The sequence below is a fragment of the Balaenoptera physalus genome (assembly GCF_965194825.1).
Source record: "Balaenoptera physalus genome assembly, chromosome: 11".
Lineage (NCBI taxonomy): Eukaryota > Metazoa > Chordata > Mammalia > Artiodactyla > Balaenopteridae > Balaenoptera > Balaenoptera physalus.
In genome coordinates this window covers 99300500-99323829 of record NC_138896.1, presented here as the reverse complement: position 1 = coordinate 99323829, position 23330 = coordinate 99300500, and the positions used below count along the sequence as shown (strand labels likewise).

The following is a 23330-nucleotide window of genomic DNA, read 5'->3' as shown; positions in this document are numbered from 1 at the left end:
AAGAACAAAGAGAGAGAAGCCATAAATTCTGCAGAGGGGCTGAGACCTCAGGCTCTTCTCTATATTTATTCATTACGTACAGATCGAGTTCCCTTTACCCAACACATGCAGAGACTTCCTTGGGGAACGTGGGGTTGAAACAAACCCTGATACAACTACAAGCTACCTCTGTGACCCTAAGCAAGCAACTTGACCTCTCAGATCCTCTATTTCCCGCTGAGCAAAAAGGGGTCCAGGCAGTACCTGCCCACACAGGACCACCACGCAGAGTAAATGAGATCACGCAGAGAAAGCACCAAGCCTCGCTCCTGGCATGTGAGCGTTCAGACTTTGGTACTCATTATTATTACCACCAACTATAGTTACTATAAAGAAGAAAAGAAGGAAAAGATCCATCAAGAATCTCTGGCATCACAAGAAGATTTCTCCAAATTGACATTATATATTTCCCTTGGGTTCAGATAAACTTAACTCCTTCTCTCACCTAAAGAAAGTGCCTCTTTAAAATTGTGATAACCGTTAACAACACATTTTCACCTTTCACATCCTCATGTTTATACTGGGAAAAGAACAAGACGACAAACGTAACATGGTGGCCACATAGAGTCCAGACTTTGATTCATTCAGGGAACATTTATTGAGCACCCACCATGGTCCAGGTGCTGGGAAGTAAGACTGAGGCTTGACCCTGGGAGAAAGTACACTCTTGGGTGGGGGGAGGGGGGAGGAGAGGAAGACATACAACCAAAAAGAAACTGTGAGCAATGACTACGTATTAGGCACCATTCTGAGCTGCTGTGTGCTTTCCATATATTATCTCATTTAATCCCCAGAGTAGCCCTACAGAGCAGGATTCTCTACGTCTATTTGTTACGTACAGATTGACTTCCCTTCATCCAACACATGCAGAGACTTCTCTGGGGAACCTGGGGGTGAAGACAGACTTGATCTCTGCCTCCTCGGGTCTCACAATAAGCCTCCCTTTCAAGAGTGGTGATTGCTAAGTAAATGAACTGCCCAGACAAAGAGACCACTACCTCTGCCTCAGGGGATCAAGAAGTTTCCAGAGCAGGAGGCAATTTAAACAGGGCTCAGGGAGCATGCCAGGCAAAGGGAAGGTGGGCGCGTCCCACACGGAGCAGAGGCATCTGAGTACACGGCCAGGGCCGGGCAAACGAGCAGGTTGCAGCCACAGGACAATGAACGCGGGGGTGAGTGTGGGAACCCAGGCAGGGCCAGGCACGTGGGCACCAGTGGATCGCAGACACATGGCGGTGGATTTGGTCCTCCGCGGAAGGCTGTTAGGACAGGGAATGAGGCGGTCCGGCCTTCATCTGGGGGGAAGGGGTGGGCATCACTGACAGGAGTATGGAAGAGAGAAATGTCCAGAGGCAGGGATGCCCTGAAGAGCCCATCTCAGGCTCAGAACTCAGGTGGCCCCTGCTGGCAGATGGTATAGGATGCTGGTCAGGGGCAGGAATTCTGAAGCCAGAGCGCCTCGTTTCCAACCCCAGCTCCCCCAGCCCCAGCCGGGTCACTCTGGGCATGTCATGTAGCCTCCAGGTGTCAACTGTCTGGCTCATTACAAGTCTGAACTAAGTCCTGACTATTAGAATACTGGGAGGTAGAGTGGACGCAGAATGAGTTCCTGATGAAAACCAAGAGGGAGGAGACGGATGACATCAAGGTTTCCAGCTCGGGTGACTGCAGAGGTGGCGGTGGGAAGTCCACTGACCTAGATACAGAACACAAGAAGGCCAATGGGGTGGAGGACTGGAGGTGATGGGCGAGGTCGGGGTCGCATGAACTGAGAGTTAACACGGGTGGAGATGCCCAACGGGGATTTGCGCAGAAATCTGGAGATGATCACGGAGGTAGGGCCAGGAGCTGTTGGCATAAATGGTAGCTGGGAACCATGGGGATGGATGAGGTCACCCAGGGAGCTTGGAGAAAAAGACGACAAACAGGCTGGAGACCAGGTGCCAGCATCTCACGTATGTGAAGGTTAACTGTATGTGTCCCAAGGAGTCCCTTGTTCACCACGAGGAAAACCTCCAGAGGAAGCACAGAAATAGCACAGCGTCAGGCCAGCAGGAAGTGACTGACGTAAAATGTGACACCCTGGGGTGGACGGTCAGACAGGGCTTCCAGATGAAAACTCTGGACTCCTGAGCCACGTATACAAATCCCCTCGGGAAGGAGCTGCCTGAGTCTGCCTTCCAAGTCTGCGTTAAAAAGTGGTAAGCAGGGTGATGGAATATATTCCCGCAGAGGCAGTAAAGGGAAAGGGGAGATCACCTCGCCAATCAAAAAAGGAAAGGAAAAGTAGAGGCCTCTCTTTCCCTGAATTTCCACTTATTAGCTGAGTAAGTGGCCAGACTCTCAGGGGACTTAGGATATTAGTCATCTGGTGAATATTTACCACAAACCTATCACTGCTCTACCAGGGGGTGAAGAACGCAGAACAGAGGGATTAAGACATGGTTCTTTGCCTTAAGTAGCTTCCTATCTCGACAGCAAAGATTCAACAAACACTGGGGCTGGCAGAGGTTTTCCATAAAGGTCCAAATGGTAAATATTCTAGGATTGGCCAGCCATTCGGACTGTGGTGCAACCCCTCAGCTCTGCCCCAGCAGCGTGAGAACAGCCAAAGACAACACTAAAGGTTATTGTAAGGCTGGCTGTGTTCCAGTAAAACTTTATTTACAAAAGCAGGCGTCAGGCTGGATTCGACCCGCCGGCCGTAGTTTGCCAATCCCTGCCTGGACCAAGGTATCATAAGCCAACGGAGGAGAATTTGGTGTCAGCTTAGAAGTTCATAAGAGGCACTCCATCCTCAGAAGTCACTAAGGAAAGTTAGGAAGAATGCAGACCTCTTGCTAGAGCTGAAGGAAGAGAAAGAAAGGACAATTTAGACTTGTGGATTTAATAGGATACAATGAAGGCATAGTGACAACAATTTTCCAGTCTTCTCTGACATTTTTTTCTGCTCCTCAGTCAAACTTTGGAGACCATGGAAAACCCGAGGTTTCCTCTGAAGATATCTCCTCTTAGAAACGAATTCCTGCTTATGGGTTTTCTAGGAAGCAAGAAGATTAACACTTTGTATCCAAAGATCTCCCCCCAACTCCCTAACGACTGCAGTCCTGTTAGGGAAGGCCAGAAGAGCAGACGTATGGAACTGTCCACTTCTGCCTACACTGTTGGCTTTGCCACTCAGGAAAGACGAAAAGTAACATTGGGTCTCCAGTTCCTCTAAAGGCACGAGCCGGCGGGCACATCTTCCCCTCGGACCACTGCAATAGGACCGTGCTTCTCAAACCCAAGTGACGAGGAACATGCTGACCATCGTTGCAGTAATGTTTTGTCCTGAACTGCAGTAGGTCCATGCATCATCCAGGGCTCACATCACTTGGACAGCTGGGGGCGTTCATTCAAGTCTTATATTCCCAACAATGGGAACTACTTTTGGATTTTGAGTCTTCACTGCAAAACCTTGGTCTAGACCAATAATCCTAAAAGACTCTTGTTCAGTGACACACCAGTTTCCTGGGAATGGAGAGGAAGGGCCTATGTCCAAGGATGACTTAGACCAAAAAGTAATAATAAAAATAATAATACAGAGAAGGAAAGAAAAAGTCCTGGGTCAGGGAGCAGGTAACCGGACTGCCTGTTGCTTTCTGCTTCACCCAGACCGTCAGGCAGTGTAAGGAGCCAGGACCCGAAGCAATGAAGCCTGCCACCCTCCTGGACCTCTGAAGTTACCTCCAACACAGAACGAGTGAGAGGGACTTAGGTGAACAGTGTGTGAAAACAACATACGACAGCACACCCCCCAGGCCCACTGCATCATCAACCACTAGACTGAAGCAAAATATCAGAAGTTGGATTTCCGACGGAGAACAAACTGAAGAAAACAAAGCTCATTTTTAAATAATAAAGACCGTATTAACACAAAAAATCACCACCTCCTTTGGAGATCCTTTTATGACCTGGGCACTGAGTGAGGCACTTGCGGTGAATCACCCTGTCCGACCAGCCCAGGAGCCCTGGGAGGTGGGGACGGACACCGTCCTGCTCCCCAGGCAGGAGCTGGGCTGGGGGGTCAAGGACTTTCCCTGAGCCCTGGGGTGGGAGGTGAGACGCAGCGCTGGAGGCCTTCGTCCCTCCATCAAACCAGCCCCAGGGCAGCGGCTCATTCCTGCAGCCGCGCCCTCTACCCACCACGTGACCCTGTTTAATCCTCTCAATAACTGCATAAGGAAGGGACTCAGTTTTTCTAACTCGTGTTTTACAGATGAGAAAACTGACTTTCAGAGCATCCTGAGAAAGTCCAAGGTCACCCCGCTGGCGGGGGCAGGGCCGGAATTGTAGCCCAGGTGTTTCCACTCTGGAGGCCAAGCTCCCTCCCCTGCCATGCCTGCCCTTCTGGGCAGTGTCCCCCGAAGTCCCTGACACCATGCCACCCGTTCTCCAAGGAGGGCCGACTGGCAGTGCCTGCAGCCCTCTCTGAACCAAGCCGGGCATCTTCGCCGTCCAGACCCCTGGTGGCTTCAGCCAAAGGGCACAGGGGGCCGGGCCACCTGCCTTCCTCTTATTGTCATGGCAACGGCTCCCACACCCCCCGGGGCTGAGGAGAAAGCAGTCTCCTGACTCCACTGCTGGCCGTGCTCTTCTCCCACACGGATAAAACCCGAGGTCAGAAAACACCGCTCCCGAGTGACTCATTTCTGACTTGGCTGCCAAACACAACACCCTTTTACGTAACTCGCTTGCACACCAGTCTCCTTCCTCCTCCTCCTCGGGGTAGCTGTCCTGTCAAACCAAGGCTGATCTTCCTCACCAGCTGGCCTCCCATCTCCCGCAAAGGCAAAGCGAAGCGCCCTTCCTGCCCCGCATCTCCGCTCACTGGGGTCAGGGGTGGCCTCCAGTCCAGCATGCTCCCTGCTCAGTGCCTTCTTGCGGTGACTTCTTCTGGAAGGGGTGGGAGATTTCCTATCGAATACTGGCTCTTGGGCTGATGACTTAAGCCAACCACAAAAAATAAGTGTGTGGCAAGGGAAAGGCCCCTGGACGAGGGACCTCTCTCTCTCTCAGCTGAATCCGCAGCCAGCTTCCTGACAGAGCACTTCTCACTTTTTCCAACTCGAGCTGTGTACGTGCGGAAAAAAAAATCCTTTCTGGGTGTGTCTGTAGGCTAGACTTGGCATGGGAAGGGCCGTGGGCAGCCATTTGATACATACAATTCACTGGGCTTCTGCAACCGGAAGCAATTAGTCCACAAAAAAATTTTTTTTTCGATCTTTTCCCTTCATTTGCTGTGAGGTTCTCTATGGTCATGACAGCACGTACAGCCCCAAACATCTGTATGTGCTTAAAAAAGAAACCCAACACTGGGTATGTTCAAAGATACATTCTACTCCTCCTCTTCCCCCAGGTGAGAGCTGTCTCTGTCCTCCCGAAGCGAAGAGGAAGTGGAGGAACATCCCCCGGGTGCCGGTGGGGACATCTCAGGAGGAAGAAACACAGAAATTGGCAAGGACGCGAAGGACGGATATGCAAGTGCCATGAGACTCACTGAGCCCTGCGTGTGCCAAAAATTAATTCATAAGCAAATGCTTATTTTATAGTTTCCCACTTGCTACAAAACATCAAGCGGAAAGATTTCTTCTGGGGGCTGGCAGGAAGTAGGTGGCATGAGAGAGGGCAGAGAGAAGGCAGGAGTTACTCTTTTTTTTTTTTTTTTTTAATAGATCTTTATTGGAGTATAATTGCTTCACAATACTGTGTTAGTTACTGTTGCACAACAAAGAGAAGCAGCTATATGCATACACATGTCCCCATATCCCCTCCCTCTTGAGCCTCCCTCCCACCCTCCCTATCCCACCCCACTAGGTCATCGTGAAGCACAGAGCTGATCTCCCCGTGCTATGCGGCTGCTTCCCACCAGCCAACTATTTTACATTTGGTAGTGTATATATGTCGATGCTACTCTCACTTCGCCCCAGCTTCGGCCTCCCACCCCGTGTCCTCAAGTCCATTCTCTTTGTCTACCTCTTTATTCCTGCCCTGCAACTAGGTTCCTCGGTACCAGTTTGTTTTTTTTTTTAGATTCCATACATATGCGTTAGCATACGGTATTTGTTTTTCTTTTTCTGACTTATTTCACTCTGTATGACAGACTCTAGGTCCATCCACCTCACTACAAATAACTCAATTTCATTTCTTTTTATGGCTGAGTAATATTCCATTGTATATATGTGCCACATCTTCTTTATCCATTCATCTGTCGATGGACATTTAGGTTGGTTCCATGCAATCCCTATCAAACTACCAATGGCATTCTTCACAGAATTAGAACAAAAAATTTTACAATTAATATGGAAACAGAAAAGACGCCGAATAGACAAAGCAATCTTGAGAAAGAAAAACGGAGTTGGAGGCATCAGGGTCCCTGACTTCAAACTATACCACAAAGCTACAGTAATCAAGACAGTATGGTACTGGCACAAAAACAGAAATATAGAGCAATGGTACAGGATAGAATGCCCAGAGATAAACCCATGCACATATGGGCACCTAATTTACAACAAAGGAGGCAAGAACATACAATGGAGAAAAGACAGCCTCTTCAAAAAGTGGTGCTGGGAAAACTGGACAGCTACATGTAAAAGAAGGAGTTACTCTTAAAGAGAAGCTTGATCCCACGGCTCAACGATGTCACCCATTCCCGGAGAACCCCAGGGTAGTGGTACCATCTCTTTGTTCCTGTAAGCAGAGGGTTCACCATGAAGCCTGAGCCACTCTGACAGCACCCAGGTAGGAGAAGTTTTGGAGGCAATATCTATCTTCAGACATTGTCACCATCAGAGAAGCCAGGGCAGGGACAGAAGATATGGGAAGACTTGGAGTCCACTATGCCAGGCCAGGAACTATCCCCAATTCAGCTTCCAGGCATTTCAGGGCTTAAGTGATTGTGTGACAGATTACAAGGTTTCAGACTAAGGGCAATTCTCTGCATGAGGGTTCCTAGCGAGCACTGTAGGTCCTTAGTTTTGGACTGCTACAAATGGAATCCCTCTGAGGTCTGGACAATGAAGTTTAGAACTTCTGAAGAACTCTGGTCCCCAGTGACCTTATCCTCAGTACAAGGGTGAATTTTCACACACCATCAAAAGGGGAAGGACAGGAGTCGACACTTCTGCAAAAATGGGATTGAACTTCCAGAGAGAACTGAGCTCCTCCATTACAGAGACAACAGTGTCTCCCTTTCTTGCCCAACTCAGGGGCTTGACCGACCCATGGCAGGTGTTCAATCAACGATAACAAGGGTGTGGGGGAGCCAGCCTCCCTCTCTGCTTAGTGCACAAGCTCTAATCACAGCAAGAGGTGCCACTCCTCTCCCCTCCTTCTGGAGCCGAGCCAGTCTCACGACTGGCTTTGACCAGTAGAACATGGCAGAAGTGTTGTACCATGGATTCCAAGCCCAGGCCTTAAAATGACTGGTAGCTCCCACATCCTACTCCCCAAAACACTGCTTCTTAGAACCCAGCCACCATGCTCTAAGAAGCCCAGACCACACAGAGGAGCCACATGGAGGAGAACCAAGGGCACAGCCCCCACTCAGCAGCTAGCTGGGAGCTAGCACCAGTGCTACAACCATACAAGTGGCCATCTTGGCCGCTCCAGCCCAATCAAAGCCCTGATGACTGCAGCCCCAGCCAGGATCACACAGGGCAGAACTGCTTACTGCTTGTATGATGAGGGGCGAGTTCCTTAGCTATTCTGGGCTTTAGTCTCCTCATCTGAAAAATGAGATAATCATGGCACCTACCTCTTAGGGAGACTGTAAGAATTAAATGAGATGATACATGAGAAACACGTAAGCATAGTGCCTGGTCCACAGTAAGCCCTTAATAAATGCTGGTTAACCGTCATCATCATTATGGTTTTCACTTTAATTTTTTAATGATCATACAGTAAAACGGACTTTTTTGGTGTGCAGTTCTACAAATTATCACACATGTATAGATTTGTGGGTCCAAAGCAGGACACACAACAGTGGCATCACCCAAAAAACTCCTCTGTGCTATTCCCTTATAGTCGGATTCTCCCCTCAGCCCTATGCTGGCAAACACTGATCTGTTCTCCATCACTACAGCCTTGTCCTTTGAGAATGTCATACAAATAGAACCATCCAGGGCGTCGCATTCTGAGACTGGCTTCTTTCACTCAGCATAATGCCTCTGAGGTGCACCCACGTAATCGCATTTATCAATAGTTCATTCCCTTTTATTGCTGAGTAGAATTCTGTTGCACGGACGTACCACAGACTATGCAATCACCATACTGTAAATAATTATTTTCACAAGCCAGGGAAGAAAGACTACAGAAATGGAGCCAGCCAGCCATCACTACTGGATTCTGAGTATTTCTGGAAAAACATCTAATAATTTCTAAAAAGTCCTGATTCAAAGCAGTAAGGAACCCAGGAGTCCACATGCATGTATGTCTCATGATAGATACACACAGGAACAGAAACCCAGGGATGACTTCCCTAATCCCACACAAAACTGGGTTGGGAAGCAGATCTCACTCCCCTTCTTCTCCACGTGAAGCCTGCTGCACATCCTGGGAGGAGGCGCTAGTAAAGGTAAGGGCTCTTCTGCAGCTGTCTCCTTGGAGAACCAGCACACAGCTCTGGAACTGTGCAGCGCTGCATGCCCCACAGCGACTGCCCTTTCTACCACCTGTACCTGAGAAACACGAGTCCAGGGGAGCCCACCTGGATTCCCTTCCTGGGACTGGGACACATCACGCTGAACAGGAAGGATGGCGGGCAGTGCACTCCAGCTGGGACCCACCCCGCCCGTAATGACTGACAGCCTTCGGCGATCATCAGCAGTCACAACTGCAGCCTTCACCCAACTCACACTAACTTCCCAGCTGCTCTTTTACTACTTTGAACCGGCTTCTCTAAAGCAAAACAAAACTGAATCACACTCCCCCTGGGACTTCAGGGTGTCTGTGCTTAGCTGGCCCCAGACAACTTGAATTCCACATCATTTTCTCTGGAGAAAGAGAAGCTCAGGGTCAAGCCAGCTCCAGGCTAGAATGAATTTTCCTGGAACCACAGGTTTCTAATGAGGCAGTGGGTGAAATCCTCCCAGCAACCCCTGAAATCACAGAAGGAGAGAGAGGAGAGAGAGAGGGGCGCGGGCAGAGCCAGCACACGCTCCGTGCTGTGCCCTCCCCACCTGGCAGGGGGCTCGCGGGCCACCCCATCCAGGCCCACCCAGCCATGAGCACGCTGGCTCTTCCAACAGACGGCAGCTCCACTCCCCCAGAGGCTGCGACTGGAGCTCCACCGTGGCATTTCATCTGGAGCCTGAGCATATGAGTAATAAATGTGTGAAAACATGAAACTAATATTCATAATTACTTTACAAGATAAAGAACTTGAAGGAAAAACAGCTTCTGTGTGCCTTGCCATCACCATCAGGGGTACGCTGTGAAAAACACAGCATCTCGCCAGAAACTCAGACTGCGCCGTGCCAGCCGGGCTCGGCGCCGGCAGCCCTCAGTCTCCTCGAGCCCTCCCCGGGCTTCATTACTGCTTAATTAACGGTGTCTTCTTGTGTCCAGTCATCCAGACTCGGTAAAGCCTCCGGAGCCAAGTGGGGGCCCTCTGACCTTCTCGCTTCTGGCATCCAATCGGGTGACACTTTGGCCAACATGCATTAACTATAAATGGGTCCAAGGCACCAGCCTTGAGGAGGAAGCGAGCGTTGGAGAGTCTCCATTCATGACGTCCTGTCCCCGCCAGGCTCAGGATACTTTTCCTACTTTATTGAAGTATAGCTTTTGTATAGTAAAGCACACCAATTCTAACTGTATGGCTCACAGAGTTTGAAACAGATTTATACCTACATAACTACCAACATGTAGCCCATCATTTCCAACACCCCAAAAGGCCCCCTATGCCCCTCCTAGAAAACATCCCGCCCTGCGATAGGACCAATTCTATCATACATTTATTTTGAATTCAGGCTTTCATTAGCTCTCTCCTAAATAACTTCTGATTCACTTTTAAATTATTGGACTGCCTCCTTCTAGGCCCTGCTCTCCTCAATTTGTCTGTCAGATTCATAGTCCTATGTTATAGCCCCGAGGCCCCTTGGGGGGCTGCCCAGCCCCCAACATACCCTAACCCCCTTTCACTCTCCTCCGCCGGCTGGGCTCACTCTGAAGGACCCCAGCCCTGTCCTGTGAGCACGCCTTCCACTCTTGTGTCTCTGGGCCTTCTCGCCCTGCGGCATGGTCCAGCCTCCCCACGCCCCAGCTCTGTGCACAATTTCCAACTTTCAGACCCACACCCATCCTTCAAAGCCCACGTCATCAAAAAACCTTTCACTGACTCCTCACACGGCTGCCGTTATTTCTTCCTTGGAGGGTCCGCAGTATCTTTCCTGCCTCCTGGATGGCACCACACATCATTCTTGAGACCCAGCTTCCTATGTGCATGCACACTAAGTCTTATATCCTTGCTCCATTTTTAATTTCTTGAAGACTGGGATTAGCAAACTAGCAACTTTTTTTTTTTTTTTAATTGAGGAGGGGAAGGAATAACCTAAGGTTTCCAACTTCTTATCTGGCCAGTAGGAAAAAAACCCCAACCACTATCAACACCACTTCATTCAACAAAAGACATCAGAGATTAAAAAAAAAAAAAATTGGACAGGCTATAACCTCAGAATAAAATGGTCAGATGGGCCTTCAAACTGATACATTTGGTTTATGAAACACTGACCACATCGCCCTTGTTTCCACACTTGGCTGTGCCTGGAGAAAATTCTCATAGACCGACCGGCCCCAGTGTCTGGAAACCACTGCCCTGAAGTCCGTAGTTCAGCGTCGTGTACACAGCAAGTGCTCAATTAATGTTTAGTTTGACTGATCTAGTCTCTGGGAATCACATGGTTCAGAGACCAGGAGAGTTTCAGCCCTGCTTCCATGCCAGCGCACGCACCCGGACAGCAGGACCACGGCAGCAGGCGAGCGAATCCTCGTGATCAGAGGACCTGCAGGACCCACCCACGCGCACACGCATGGTCAGACTCATGCGGGACAAAATCAAACGGCAACCCCACATGTTACAGGTCACAGGTGCCCGTGTGACAGCTCAGTCGTGCAGCGGACTCTCCCACGGGCACAAATCTCAACTGAGGGCAGCGCACATATGAACGTCAGAAGTGTGTGTTGGGGCGTTTGGGCTGGAGGGCGAGGAGACAGGGCCGCCGCAGTTGCCATGTGGGGGGTGTGGGGGGGCGCACAGGGCACCTGGCTGCAGGAGCGAGTGGGGCTGAAACCCAGGTGCCCTGGCTCAGGCCCAAGAGAAGAAATGCCCTTTTTAAATTTGCACAAAGAAACAAAACTTCATTAATCCAGATTCTGAAATTAAATTCAAGACCAAGAATATATGGTCAAGGCTTCCCTGGTGGCGCAGTGGTTGAGGGCCTGCCTGCCAATGCAGGGGTCGCGGGTTCGAGCCCTGGTCCGGGAGGATCCCACATGCCGCGGAGCAGCTGGGCCCGTGCACCATGGCTGCTGAGCCTGCGCTCTGGAGCCCATGAGCCGCAGCTGCTGAGCCCGCGTGCTACAATTGCTGAAGCCTGCACGCCTGGAGCCCGTGCTCCGTAACAGGGGAGGCCACCGTGGTGAGAGGCCCACGCACCGCGGCGAGGAGTGGCCCCCGCTCGCCGCAGCTGGAGAGGGCCCATGAGCAGCAACGAAGACCCAACACAGCCAAAAGTAAATAAATAAAATAAATAAACTTATTTTTAAAAAAAAGAAATAATACATTTAAGCAGGGGACCAAACATCCCAGCGTATACCTGCTGACCCAGCATAATAATTGATGGCATAAAAAAAAAAAAAGAATATATGGTCAAGTCAAATATATACATAAGGGTGAACTTCATGGTATATGAATTATATCTCAATCATAAGCTGTTATCAAAATGTGTGTGTGTGTGTGTGTGTGTGTGTGTGTGTGTGTATGTATACACACACACACAGCTAAGTAAACCCTTATTCAAAGCTAACAAAGAACAAAGAATGCATGAAGAAGGGAGTATCCAAAATATTTTAAAATATTTAAAGGAATCTTTTTAACTGCCATGTCCATATGAAAATTATGTATATATTATTAAAATTCATTAAAATTGCTTCTTTAAGGACTTCTACTCAGAATTCTACTTCCTACTGTTATTTTAAAATATGTGTCATAACAAGCCAACAAAAAGTCATCTATTTATCTTTGACTAACCTAGCCTGGCTTTCCCCTATTAGCTCCTATTAGTTCAAATTGGTTCAGTTTTACTGAGCTTTTCAGTTAAAAGAAAGAGAAATATATAGTTTGCAAGAGCTGCAAGGTCCATAGATAAAACAAATCTAAATAGCACACACAGTCCAAACCCCTTCTGGTCATCAGGTGATGGGATCCTCTATGATCTTGGATAAAAACTGTAAATATAATTCATGCAATCATTCATGGGACAAACATTTATGGATTATCTATTATGCTCCAAATCCTGGGCCAATTTTCTTCACACATCCCCAGCATTTTATCAGTTTTTGAATGTAACTCATGTTTTAGAACCAAGTCTGAATTATGACAGGATGACCACAGCAAGATATCAAAAGAATTCGCTTTTCAGAACAAAACAATTTTGTGCCCTAAGAATGAGCTCTCTCTCGTACAGGAGTCTCAGCACCGCCCAGTACCTGGTTCCCGGAACGAAGCCTCCTCCTGTTCAGCAAGGACGCCCCATCGGCAGCGAAGCTGCCTTCTTACCTGTATGGTGGTGTTGCCTCCTTCCAGCAGGGCGATGGCCAGGAGAATGCTTTCATGGAACACTCGATCGCTGGATGCGTTCATTATGAGGTCGATGACCAGATTGGAGGCCCCCTCCTTGTCAAGGTGGCACTGAACCTCGGCCAGGCTCATCTCCCCCCTGCTCGTGGAGCTGGACCCGGAACCTCCCCCTAGGAAGATGGAAGATTGCTCTTACCAACCACAATCAGAGCAGTTAACATTTATTGCACACTTAGCGCGTCCCAACACTTTGTGCCCTCAACACTTTAACGATACTATCTCTTTGAACCTTCTTAACAAGCACAAAGGAAGGTACTCGTTATTAGCACAGAGATGAAGTCACTTGTCCAAGGACACCCAGTGCAGCTTGGAAGTAACAGAGGTGGAACTTGAATGGAGGCGGGTAAGATGAAGGAAGAATAACACATTTCAAGCAAGAGACTTAAAGCCATCCGGTCAAGACTCTCCCTTACATTAAAATGCAGTGACCTGGGGCAGAATTATTAAGAACTGATCTGAGTTTAAGAGACAAACCGAACTTAAACACTTCTTAGAACTTAAACACTCTCAAGAAGCATAGCCTATAATGATCGCTTCAGTCCTCTTTCTAAGAAACCCACCCTAGCCCCAAAACTCACCCTTTCACATACTTTGTATCTGTTCATTCATTCATTCAATAAATATTTGACTCAGTGCTTGGCATGGAGCCAAGAGCTGGGGGTAGGGGAGTGAACCAAACAAAGTTCGCCTCCTCCCTGAGCTTCAGATGAGAAGAATATACTTAGGAAGAGATGGCCTGTGCCATTTAGTGGAACAGATTCCAATCGTGTTTAGAAAGTGCCTATTTAAGAACTTGCACTATTATTGGTAAAACCCGAAATATTAATGTTCATGGGGAAATGGGGTGATCAATTAAAAAAAAAACATAAAAACCCCAGAAAATCATCTATCAGTCCCTCCCGGCAGAGTTCAATTCAAATGCCACATCCTTTACATTGCTTTCCTTGACCTTCTAGAATCTGTTACATTTATAGTACAAGGTAGACACTGGGTGTCACATCTTCTCTCCGACAGCTTCTCAAAGCAGAACCTGTCTCTGATGCATTTCCAAACCCCCCCTCCTGATATCGCTCCGGAGCCTCACATGCTTGTTGAATGAGTGCACTTTGGCGAGTAAAGAGAAATAGTTTGGAGATGTTGTGGGAAGAACTTCTGCTTGACGATCACTGGGAACGTTTGGATGAGAAGCTAAGGTCTGTCTCTGGGGCGCTCTGTGGGCAGATCCGCTCTACATTTCCATTTGGCGAGAAGCCCAAGATCCCTCCCCAGAGCCTGCCAGAATTAATTTATTAACGACTGCGTATCTCTGTGCCACCAGCAGAGTCCACCAAGGACCGGAAGTGCTCAAGAGTCATCACCATAGCCCGGGAATTAGGCAACTCACATTTGTGCTTTGAGCACGGAACTACTGGCCCCTCTTAAAACCAACACCATCACCCACAGTTGAATTCAACGTTTTGGTAGCCTTTACCTGTAATTGTGCTTACAGTGTTTTGGGACTCCTTTCAGGATGTGTTTTTAAGCAATGCTTTACTGGTTTTTTTTTGTTTTTTTTTTTTTTTTTTGCAGAAACCTAAGACTTTGGGGAGGCACAAAGCTTGGGCATTAGAATTAGATTTAATTAATTTAAAGCAGCTTTACATTACAGACCAGCCACTAACAAGCTCCCCTTTCCTCTGTTCAACAGGGATGACAGCAGTCCCTACCAGATAGTGAGTAACTCGGAGGAGAAAAGGAGATAAAGAAGGCAAAATGCTTGGGAAAGCCCTCGGCTCAGTAAGTGTATAATAAATGGTGGCTTTCGCCCTCCTCACTGCCAACAGCATACTCATTTTATGGGAAAACATGAGTCCTCATGGCCACGAGAAAATGTGCGATAAAGTCAAGTTCATTGAGTCATTCAAGTATCACCAAGAGGGTTGCTGCATGGGAAAAAGGGGCAAAACGCTCAGCCAATATCTAATTGTAGGGAAACATTTTTAGACACCAATTTGATGGTAGACCAAAGACAAAACAAGCTGCTAAAATAATACACTTGCAACCCAAATGCATCTGTTAGAGGTCCAACCTGCTAATCAGAAACACGCAGCTCTTGCGTGGCACACTCAGTTCACACGTGCAGCTAATTAGCACACCACGTGGCCTACCTCCTCCCCCGGGCTTGCCGGGTCCTCCTGGTGACAGCGGGCCATTGCCAAAGCTGGTCAGGCTCTCTCTTCTTCCTGAAGGTCTGACGTTTCCATAGTAACGGTTGACCAAAATCTGCCTGAGGGCCTCACCCTTAATTCAAACAGGATAATGAAATCAGGTTCTGAATTTAACGCATGACTGAGCTACTAATATTAAAAAAAAAAACAACACAGAGGTACTCAGTTATAATTGGCTCAGTCTCACTCAGTGAAAAAATAAACTATTAATAAGAGCATTTGGAAACTCTAAAGTTAACTTCTTCAGTGTTTTCTCAGGAAACCAGACCATAAAAAAGCATCAATCTAAAATATTAAATATCTGAAAGTAGTCTCTCACACAGTGATAAAAACAGAACATTAATCTCGGAGGGTAACTAACAGTAACAAAAAACAAAACGAAACAAAAGAAAACCCCTTTGGGATAAGCCAATAAAATTCAGACAAATTGAAAAATTCACAGGTCATCCCCACAGCAATATGAAAATGTTACTCCAACCAGAGCATTTATCACAAGGTCTAAAGAAAATCTCAACATATCAGAGTAATAGAGTAAATAAAACAATAAGCTGAAAGTAAGCCTTTCTTACAGAAATAGTCAATGGGCCACAGAGTGAAGAAAAAATAATGCAAGAAAAAATAAATTTCTGGCAGAGATCAGATATATCAATCAAAAAATAGGCAGCATGGATAAAGTGACATTTGGGATTTGCTTTGAAGTAATACGGGAGGAGGGACTAGCTGAGTATAAATGAGACAAGACTGGGCATGAGTTGATAGTCAGAGAAGCTGAGTTATGAATGAGGGTTCTCCAAACTCTTCAAAATATGTATTTCGGATATTTTTAAACATTTCCATGATAAAAGCTTAAAAATACACATAAATATCAAAGGACTCCTGGGCAGGGGATATAACAAACTCTTTGCCACGATTCCAACCAAAAAAGAAAAAAACAAAAACACCGAACCAAAAAAACAACCTTGATTTATTCTCAAATACTACGCACATTGGTAAAGCAGCACAAAGCAGTAGGATTTATTCTCAGCTCTATTCCTCGTGCAGTCTTGCTGAGGGACTCCCAGACCACCTCCCAATCTGGAAGTTTCTACCAGTTAAAGGATATATGGATTTCCCCTGGACCCCTTCTCAAGGACAAAGCAGTTAAATCCTGGAGTTCCTCTGGCACATCACTGAGAGGTCAGTGAGAAGTCTAGCAGAGAGAAGAGGTGCTGCAATACAGCAAGTCTCTAAAACAGAGACTCAGGAGTTCTTCTGAAGAGACCTACCACTGTAACGGGAGCCAGTAGAGCTTAAAGTGATTTGTGAAGAGGCTCTAAGAATAGGTCTGGAGACTTCAAGGAGGGTGTTTGCAAAACAAGATGGGAGGGAGAAGAGTGTCCTAAGGGTGGTGGGGAGGCAAGGGGCCCCCTGAGGGAGTTGGGACCAGGGAAGAAGGACCAAGGCAGAAAACTCGTTAGTTCAGTTGTCAAAATGATGTGAGGTCCCAGGGCCACACAGCCTGGCTTTTCTCCTTTGTTAAATGCACGCTGCCGGTGAGAATCCAGGGGAAAATGGAGAGATGGGGTAAACAGGAGAGAGAGAAGGGGGGAAGGCAGTCCTGATTTTTAAATGAAAGTTCAGGCATGAAAAGAAATCTCAATTTTCCTCTCTCCGTTCCATCCACAAATAACGTCTCTCGTCGTAGTTAAGCAAGGGAGAATGCTTGTAACTAGGACATGAAACTCATTTCGTACTTCGACCACCAGTAAATTCAAGATTCCGAGAGTACTTTCAGTGAAGAGGCTATTTGTGATCTTTAAAAATACTTTCAACGTAAGCTGTTTTCAGTATAATATTCTTTAATGGCTTAGGAAACCACATTTTGGTATAAAGATATAGCTTTAGCACCAGTACAAACGTTATCAACACTCTCCAAAGCAGTCATGGAGAGCATGGTGATTTTAAAAGGCTGACTCCATAAGAGAAACACAAATTTCAAAGGAATGGTCAAGATAGCTGACTAAGAAAGAAAAGGGGGAAAGACAAGGTTACCTCCACGTTGAATGTAACAGTACATTAAATGCCATTTCCCTTTGTCAACACAATGATGCATCTACTTGATTTTCTTTCTAAAGATACAGACTTTGAGTTCCCCCAGAACGGAGGGTTGGCAGGAAACCATCCCAGTTTTCTATGGGATCCTCTTGGGCACCACAAGAACATTGTTTGAGAGGTAAATGAGACCTGTAAGCTGCAGCCACAGAGAACAGCCAACACTGCCACTGTGGCAAGAACCTGGAAGACCACAGGGTTGATGGTCAAAGGCAGGTGACTGTCACGAGCCAACAAACATGCATCCTTTAAGGGAAGACTCAACCAGAGGCTTCACACTACGATTCCACCTAGGACTGGAGTGGCTCAGTTAGAGTTTCCTCTCCTCAGGGTTTTGAGGGTCTCATCAGCAAGACCCAGGTCAGTTTGCAATCAAGGAAGCAGGAAGTAGAGAAAGGAGCATATGCCGTCCGGGAACACGTGGACTCCAGGAACAGGAACTTCACATTTATGCAGCCTGGATGCCAACTGAAGTTACAAAGGGATCTCACATTACCATTTTGCCTCTCCTTGCACAGACAAACCCTAGCAGTTACCATAGCAACCGATGCATCAAATGGTACCTTTTCCCCCATAAGAGAATATCATAAAATGTGTTCATTATGGAAAACACACACACACACGCTCCACCCTACAAACTTTTAATTTTTTCCCTCTTAATTATAAGGTTTTTGGCACACATGCACCTCACCTTCACTCCACAAAAAATAAATTTTAAGGCAAGGGGAAAAAAGAGAACATGTGGGATTTGCTTTTTAAAAACAAAAAAACAAAAAAAACAAGATGAGATTCATTCCCTTTCTGAAAGAATAAAGACTGAAAATTTTAGGTAAAAAAAGGGACAGAAAGAGAAAATGCATAAGCTTTATTAAAAGTGATGCAAATCCCTAGTGTGAAAACTTAGGTTCAAGGAAAATTCTGTTTTTCTGAGCTCGTGGTTTAATTTAGGAAAAATTAAAATCTGCAGAGAAAAGCCTTCCTAATCATCTTGATATAAATTACTCAACAGCACTAAGCTGTTCACGACGTACTGGGCTGAGAAAGCTGATTGCAGAGAAGGAAAAAAAGTCACTTCCCAAAAAACATCACTTCTCCAGCTCTCACATTTGGCCATGCAGCCTTTTCTTCAAAAAGAATACTAGTTTTCCCCCAGCAGTTTACACCTACAACATGCAAACAAATATCAGATGTTTGTCTCTGGTAAAAAATTCTACATTCCACACACATGATTACCTAAGACTGAGAAAAGACAAAGGCAAAGAGTTTCATTTGCAGTTAAGTGTCAGGTGAAAATGGTGAAAAAGGCAGGTCAGTGACGTGGAGTCAGAAACCAAGCTCCTGCCTTGCAAGTCAGTTCAAACGAGTTTCATTCTGTCAATTAAACTCGTGGCTAATGAACTGTGTGGGAATATAGCCCAGCGTTGAACACAGCACTAAGAGTTAAGATCGCAAAGGAGAGAAAGAGTGACCTTTGGGCTCCCAGGTTCCAGCCGCTTAAAAATCAGGTGCTTCAGAAAAGATTACCCTCTCACATGAGCAGTGAGCCTCTCACACCTTAGTCAGCACTAAGGCAGCACCTTGATTTAAAAATACCTTCCTTTTCCTACTCCGGTTGTCTGTCAAATCACTGCTGTGTCTCAGTCTGCAAGGCGACCCTGATCATTAATATCCCTTCTCAGAGCCCAGCCACCGTGCTAAGTGCTTCAAGGGCACAGCTCTGGAGAACAGTCATAAGGGATGGAGACGATTACCCGCATTCTACAGCAGGAGAAACTGAGGTTAAATAATGTGCCCCAAATCACACAGTGAGGGCCCGGCAAAGGCAGGCTTGAACCGGTTTCTAATTCCAAAGCTCATGCACTGGGGCAAATCAAACTTAGGGCACGAGAGACAGCTATGTGCCTTTACCAGCGACTTCTAAGACCCAGGACAATTCTTGAAGGACAGGCAAGGATGGAAAAAACAGGAATGCAAGGTGCCCTTCATCAATGAACGGCAGGAGACACTGGAAGCTGGTGAGGAAGGGCTGAATGCCAACTTCCTAGAAGAGCTTCTTTGGTCGTAGTCTGAGAAAGCACAATCGCAAGAAACAGGAAAGGACTCGAGATGTGCTGGGACTGCGCAGGGACTGAAAGCACGTGAGCAGAACAAAGGTGCCCCAGGCACCCACTCATCTCAGACGAACATTCTCCAGGACACTGGTGAACACGATTTCAGGGCAGTACTCGCCACGACTGCCCATTTCCTAACCCTATGACTTGTGAAATGGAGGGGAAGGCTGTCTCAGTAGGTCAACATCAGCATTTATAAACATTTACGCGTTAACACATGTAAAAGTCTTAGCATAGTGATCGGCATATGATAGGCACCCAGAAAACCAGGATATCTGGTATTTTCCAGAAATGGGTAACATGCAATCAGTGGTCAGCATGCTAACGATGTATGTAGCCTTCTAGGAAATGGTTTAGCAATGCATAACCAGCACCTTAAGAAAGAATCTACCTGTTGGCCTAGAAATTCCCCTTTTATGAATCTATACACATATGTACACACTTGTTCATTTCCTCATCAAAGGAAAACATTACAAAGTACTCGTTAATTTGTGGAACTTTAGCCAGTTGTTAACTTTCAAAGACTATCAAAGAAAATGCCTAGATATATTAAAGGACAAAAGCAGGGAAGAAAAGTTATACACTTGGAAGAACCTCAATGACAATGAAAGTGTATCTGTGTGTGTTGCCACACATCCTTACGTGTGCAAAAAGGGGGGCAGAAGAAAATATTAAATCAATGGCAGCTTTTATAGCTAGGTAGTGTAACTGTGAACACTTTTTCCATCATACTGTTTTTGTTTAGTATACTTTACCCATGATGATCATCCGTTACTTACAGAAAAAAATAAAAAAACAATTTGTTTTTAAGGCTCCACTTAAGGAAAAAGCCACTCGAGGAGAAGAAGACAGGATGTGAAAAGCTGACTTGGTCGTTACTCGGGGATTGGCTGGGTGTAGTGCGTGAACAGGTAGTTTACAGGTAGAGTCACCAGTCAGTTTCATTTCTGTAAGTGGCCGTGATTGGTCCTGAGCCAATCGATGCTACACCAATGACAACAGCAAGCACCACCATCCGTCTTTAGGTCACAGCCTGTGGCTGTGGACGGTGTTGTGGTCATTAGCTCCCAACACCCAGGACTACGTACCCTTTTATGGTCCTCCAGTTGCCTCAGGGGTGGACTCAGTTCAAGCTCCTGCTAGGCAGGCAGAAATTCCATTTAAGTACGTACAACACCAGGGAGACACGCCCATCTTCAGGATCAGCCACAAATGAAATACACGGAGCATGCGTACATAGCGAAGACTGACACAGAAGGAACACAGGCCTGTGTGCGGCTTTCCCCAGACAGATACCAATGCTCCATTACTTTGCATACCGCTTAACAACTCGCCCATCCCCGACCCTCGGGCACCGTTTAAAATGAACAGGCACATGACTAATAGTTTTGGCCAATATTATTTTTTGCACAGATTATGAAAAGGAACTTCAATGTTAGGTACATTTACATGAACCCAAAAGGGGTTATAATGCAAGACTCAACCGGGCAGGTCCTTATATGACTCACACATGCATTACTGCACAGCACATGCGTGAGGACATCAATGCACACACTTCCAAGCAGACACATACATGAGACCTCAGCTCTCCCCAGGCCACCAGCACACGGCATTCTAATCAAGGCTACTGATGCTGAAGAGCTCTGATTAGAATATTAGAGAATGATCATTACTAAGCATCCCCACTGGAACTCAGCTATTTGATAATCTGTTTCATTTCTAAGATCTCCTTTCAGATAAACTACACTTCATTTTAGCTTTGACTCCTGTGATTCTATAACTGTTTCTGAAAGTAAATTTTGATCCTTGGAAATATGCCTCCCCAAAAAGCTTCTCTGTAACTTTAGATGTCTTAATTAATTCTAGTCCCTCATTTAGCAAGCTGAGTTAGCGACAGGAAGAACAGAAACAGTGTACTGTGAAACTACAACTTTATCAGCAGCTTCACCAAAACTATACATGAATATCCAGAACTTCAAATTCACTTCATCTCTGCGCAGAACCCAGAGTTCTATTTTGTGTAACAGCAGAAAGGCCTGGACGTTCCAGCATTTCTCAACTGAACATTTCAAGACAGAGATGAACGGTTTTGTATGAAAAACCTTTGGAGAGTCACGTGCCCTCACCTGCAGGACCCCGTGGTTTAAGCTCCAGCAACTAAGAAGTTTCCTTCTACACCAAGAGCCACCCGATTACAGCAATGATCAGGTCCCAGCCAGACAAGAGACCTCCCTCCTGCACCTACCAGCGGGACAGACACTTCCCCAGAACAGCTCACGCACTCAACCAGGAACACTGACAAGTACCCGTATTTGCTGGCGCTGCAAATACAGGTGAGCAGCACACACCTCGGTGGAGTTCTCAGAATCCGGAGCTTGGGGCAGCTAGTTGGGAGTAAAACGAAGCATGTTAGTTACAGCACGTGCATCTCATGGGCCACGAAGAAGTCCAGAGACCAACACTCAAGGACGAAACATGGAGGGCAAGATCAACGATGAGGTGACGGAGGTGCCACACCCACTGAAAGGGGCTTCAGCCACTGAGGGCAGGAGACACCCTCCCTTTTGAACTGAACTGAATGTGCTCGTGTTGGGAGAGACAACTGGCCTGAGATGGGGAAACAGATTTAAATTAAGGAAAGAAAAAAGTCTACCACTGATCAAGTAGGAAGTACGCCTTAAAAAAAAAAACAAAAACGATGTCAAAGGAAGAACTACTGCACGTCTATGTTTTGTTCGTCCGCAGAGAGGAAAAGTGATACAGCATATCCCCACGGAGGCTCAGGGAGGGGAGAAGTGTGTGGGTAATGGCAACAGGGACCTCAGGTGCAACCCCCTCCCCGGAGGCCCGAAGCCCTTGCAAAGTCTGTACCACCACTCGCCATGGGTGGGTGTACCACCACTCGCCAAGCTTCTTCCATGGGCAGGTGCGTCCTCCTGGGTCTCTCCTTTCCCCACATCCCGGCCCTGAATCACAGGGTAAGACCCGAGGCTCTAGCTCAGGGACTGAAAAAGCCTCTCTCCTCCAGCAGCTCTGGGAGGAGATAGGAAGGCTCCTGGCTGCAGGTTTACTTGGCTGGCCACTCGCCCCTCCACGTACTTCCCTCAGGGCTCCAGGGCCTGGGGTCCCCGGCGCCACCCCGCCATACCATGTAGACACCCCACTCCTCTGACTCCCCCTCAATTTCATTACACCCAACCCATATCTGAGAGACAAGATGATGGCCCCGAGGAAAAGGAAAGGCAATTGCGAGGGTGCACGTGGCGGCTAAAAAGTCCACAGTTCCACGTGGCGGCAGCACCACAAATCTGTCCACCAAAGGGCACATGCTTGGAGGAAGGACTGACATCAGATGTAACCGCCAGACCGCACCCTGGGCTGCCCCGGACCAAAGTCATGCAGCGGGCACGGCTGGCTGGTTCAAGGTGCGGTCTGGGGCCATGGAACGAAGCCAAGGCTCACGCTGCAACTAAGTGACCTTGGCCTCCTTCGGCGGGGCTCCAGCGACACAGCACACCTCTCGGGAGGCCAAAGCGTGACTGTCAGGTGTGAGCCAGCGCAGGTGCTGCAAGCACGAGGTGGGGAGGCTGGAAGCTGTGAAATCTGGCGGGGTCTCAACCCAGCTCAACGCTTGATACCCCTTTTCATGGTTTGATCCCCAAGACAGAAGAAAATGCTCTTCATATAAGACTGTTATTATGTAACCTAATGATTTCTTTTTTTTTTTTTTTCTATTTGCCAACAGGTAAAATGAAGTAAAGATACAGTGGCTCTCTTTAAGCACAAAGATTAAACTAATTTAAGAAGGACAAGGAGGCACAGGTGGGGTGTTGCTCACTCGATTCCGGACAGAAGAGCTTTCAGACCTGAGTGCAGCTCCACTAGCCTCAGGGAGAAAATTTCCCTCCGATGTGCTTCGCTTCCTGTTGGGGTCGGGAAGCACAGAGTGGTAGCGAGGACTTGAGTGTGGCAAGGAAAATAAAA

General features: G+C 47.2%; 1 protein-coding gene across 6 annotated transcripts in view; it reads right to left on the bottom strand.

Moving 5' to 3' along the window:
• Positions 1-23330, bottom strand: part of ITPR1 (inositol 1,4,5-trisphosphate receptor type 1) — a 320647-nt gene that overhangs the window by 88629 nt on the left and 208688 nt on the right. For 2 of the 6 annotated variants that reach the window (XM_082412032.1, XM_082412034.1), the window contains exons 41-44: positions 21695-21730; positions 20435-20485; positions 15085-15217; positions 12857-13047 (exon numbers count right to left, since the gene is read on the bottom strand). In XM_082412032.1, the coding sequence (XP_082268158.1) occupies positions 12857-13047; positions 15085-15217; positions 20435-20485; positions 21695-21730 (411 nt within the window). The remainder of the gene's footprint in view (positions 1-12856; positions 13048-15084; positions 15218-20434; positions 20486-21694; positions 21731-23330) is intronic. The other 4 variants (XM_082412033.1, XM_082412036.1, XM_082412035.1 and 1 more) reach the window with 2 other exon arrangements.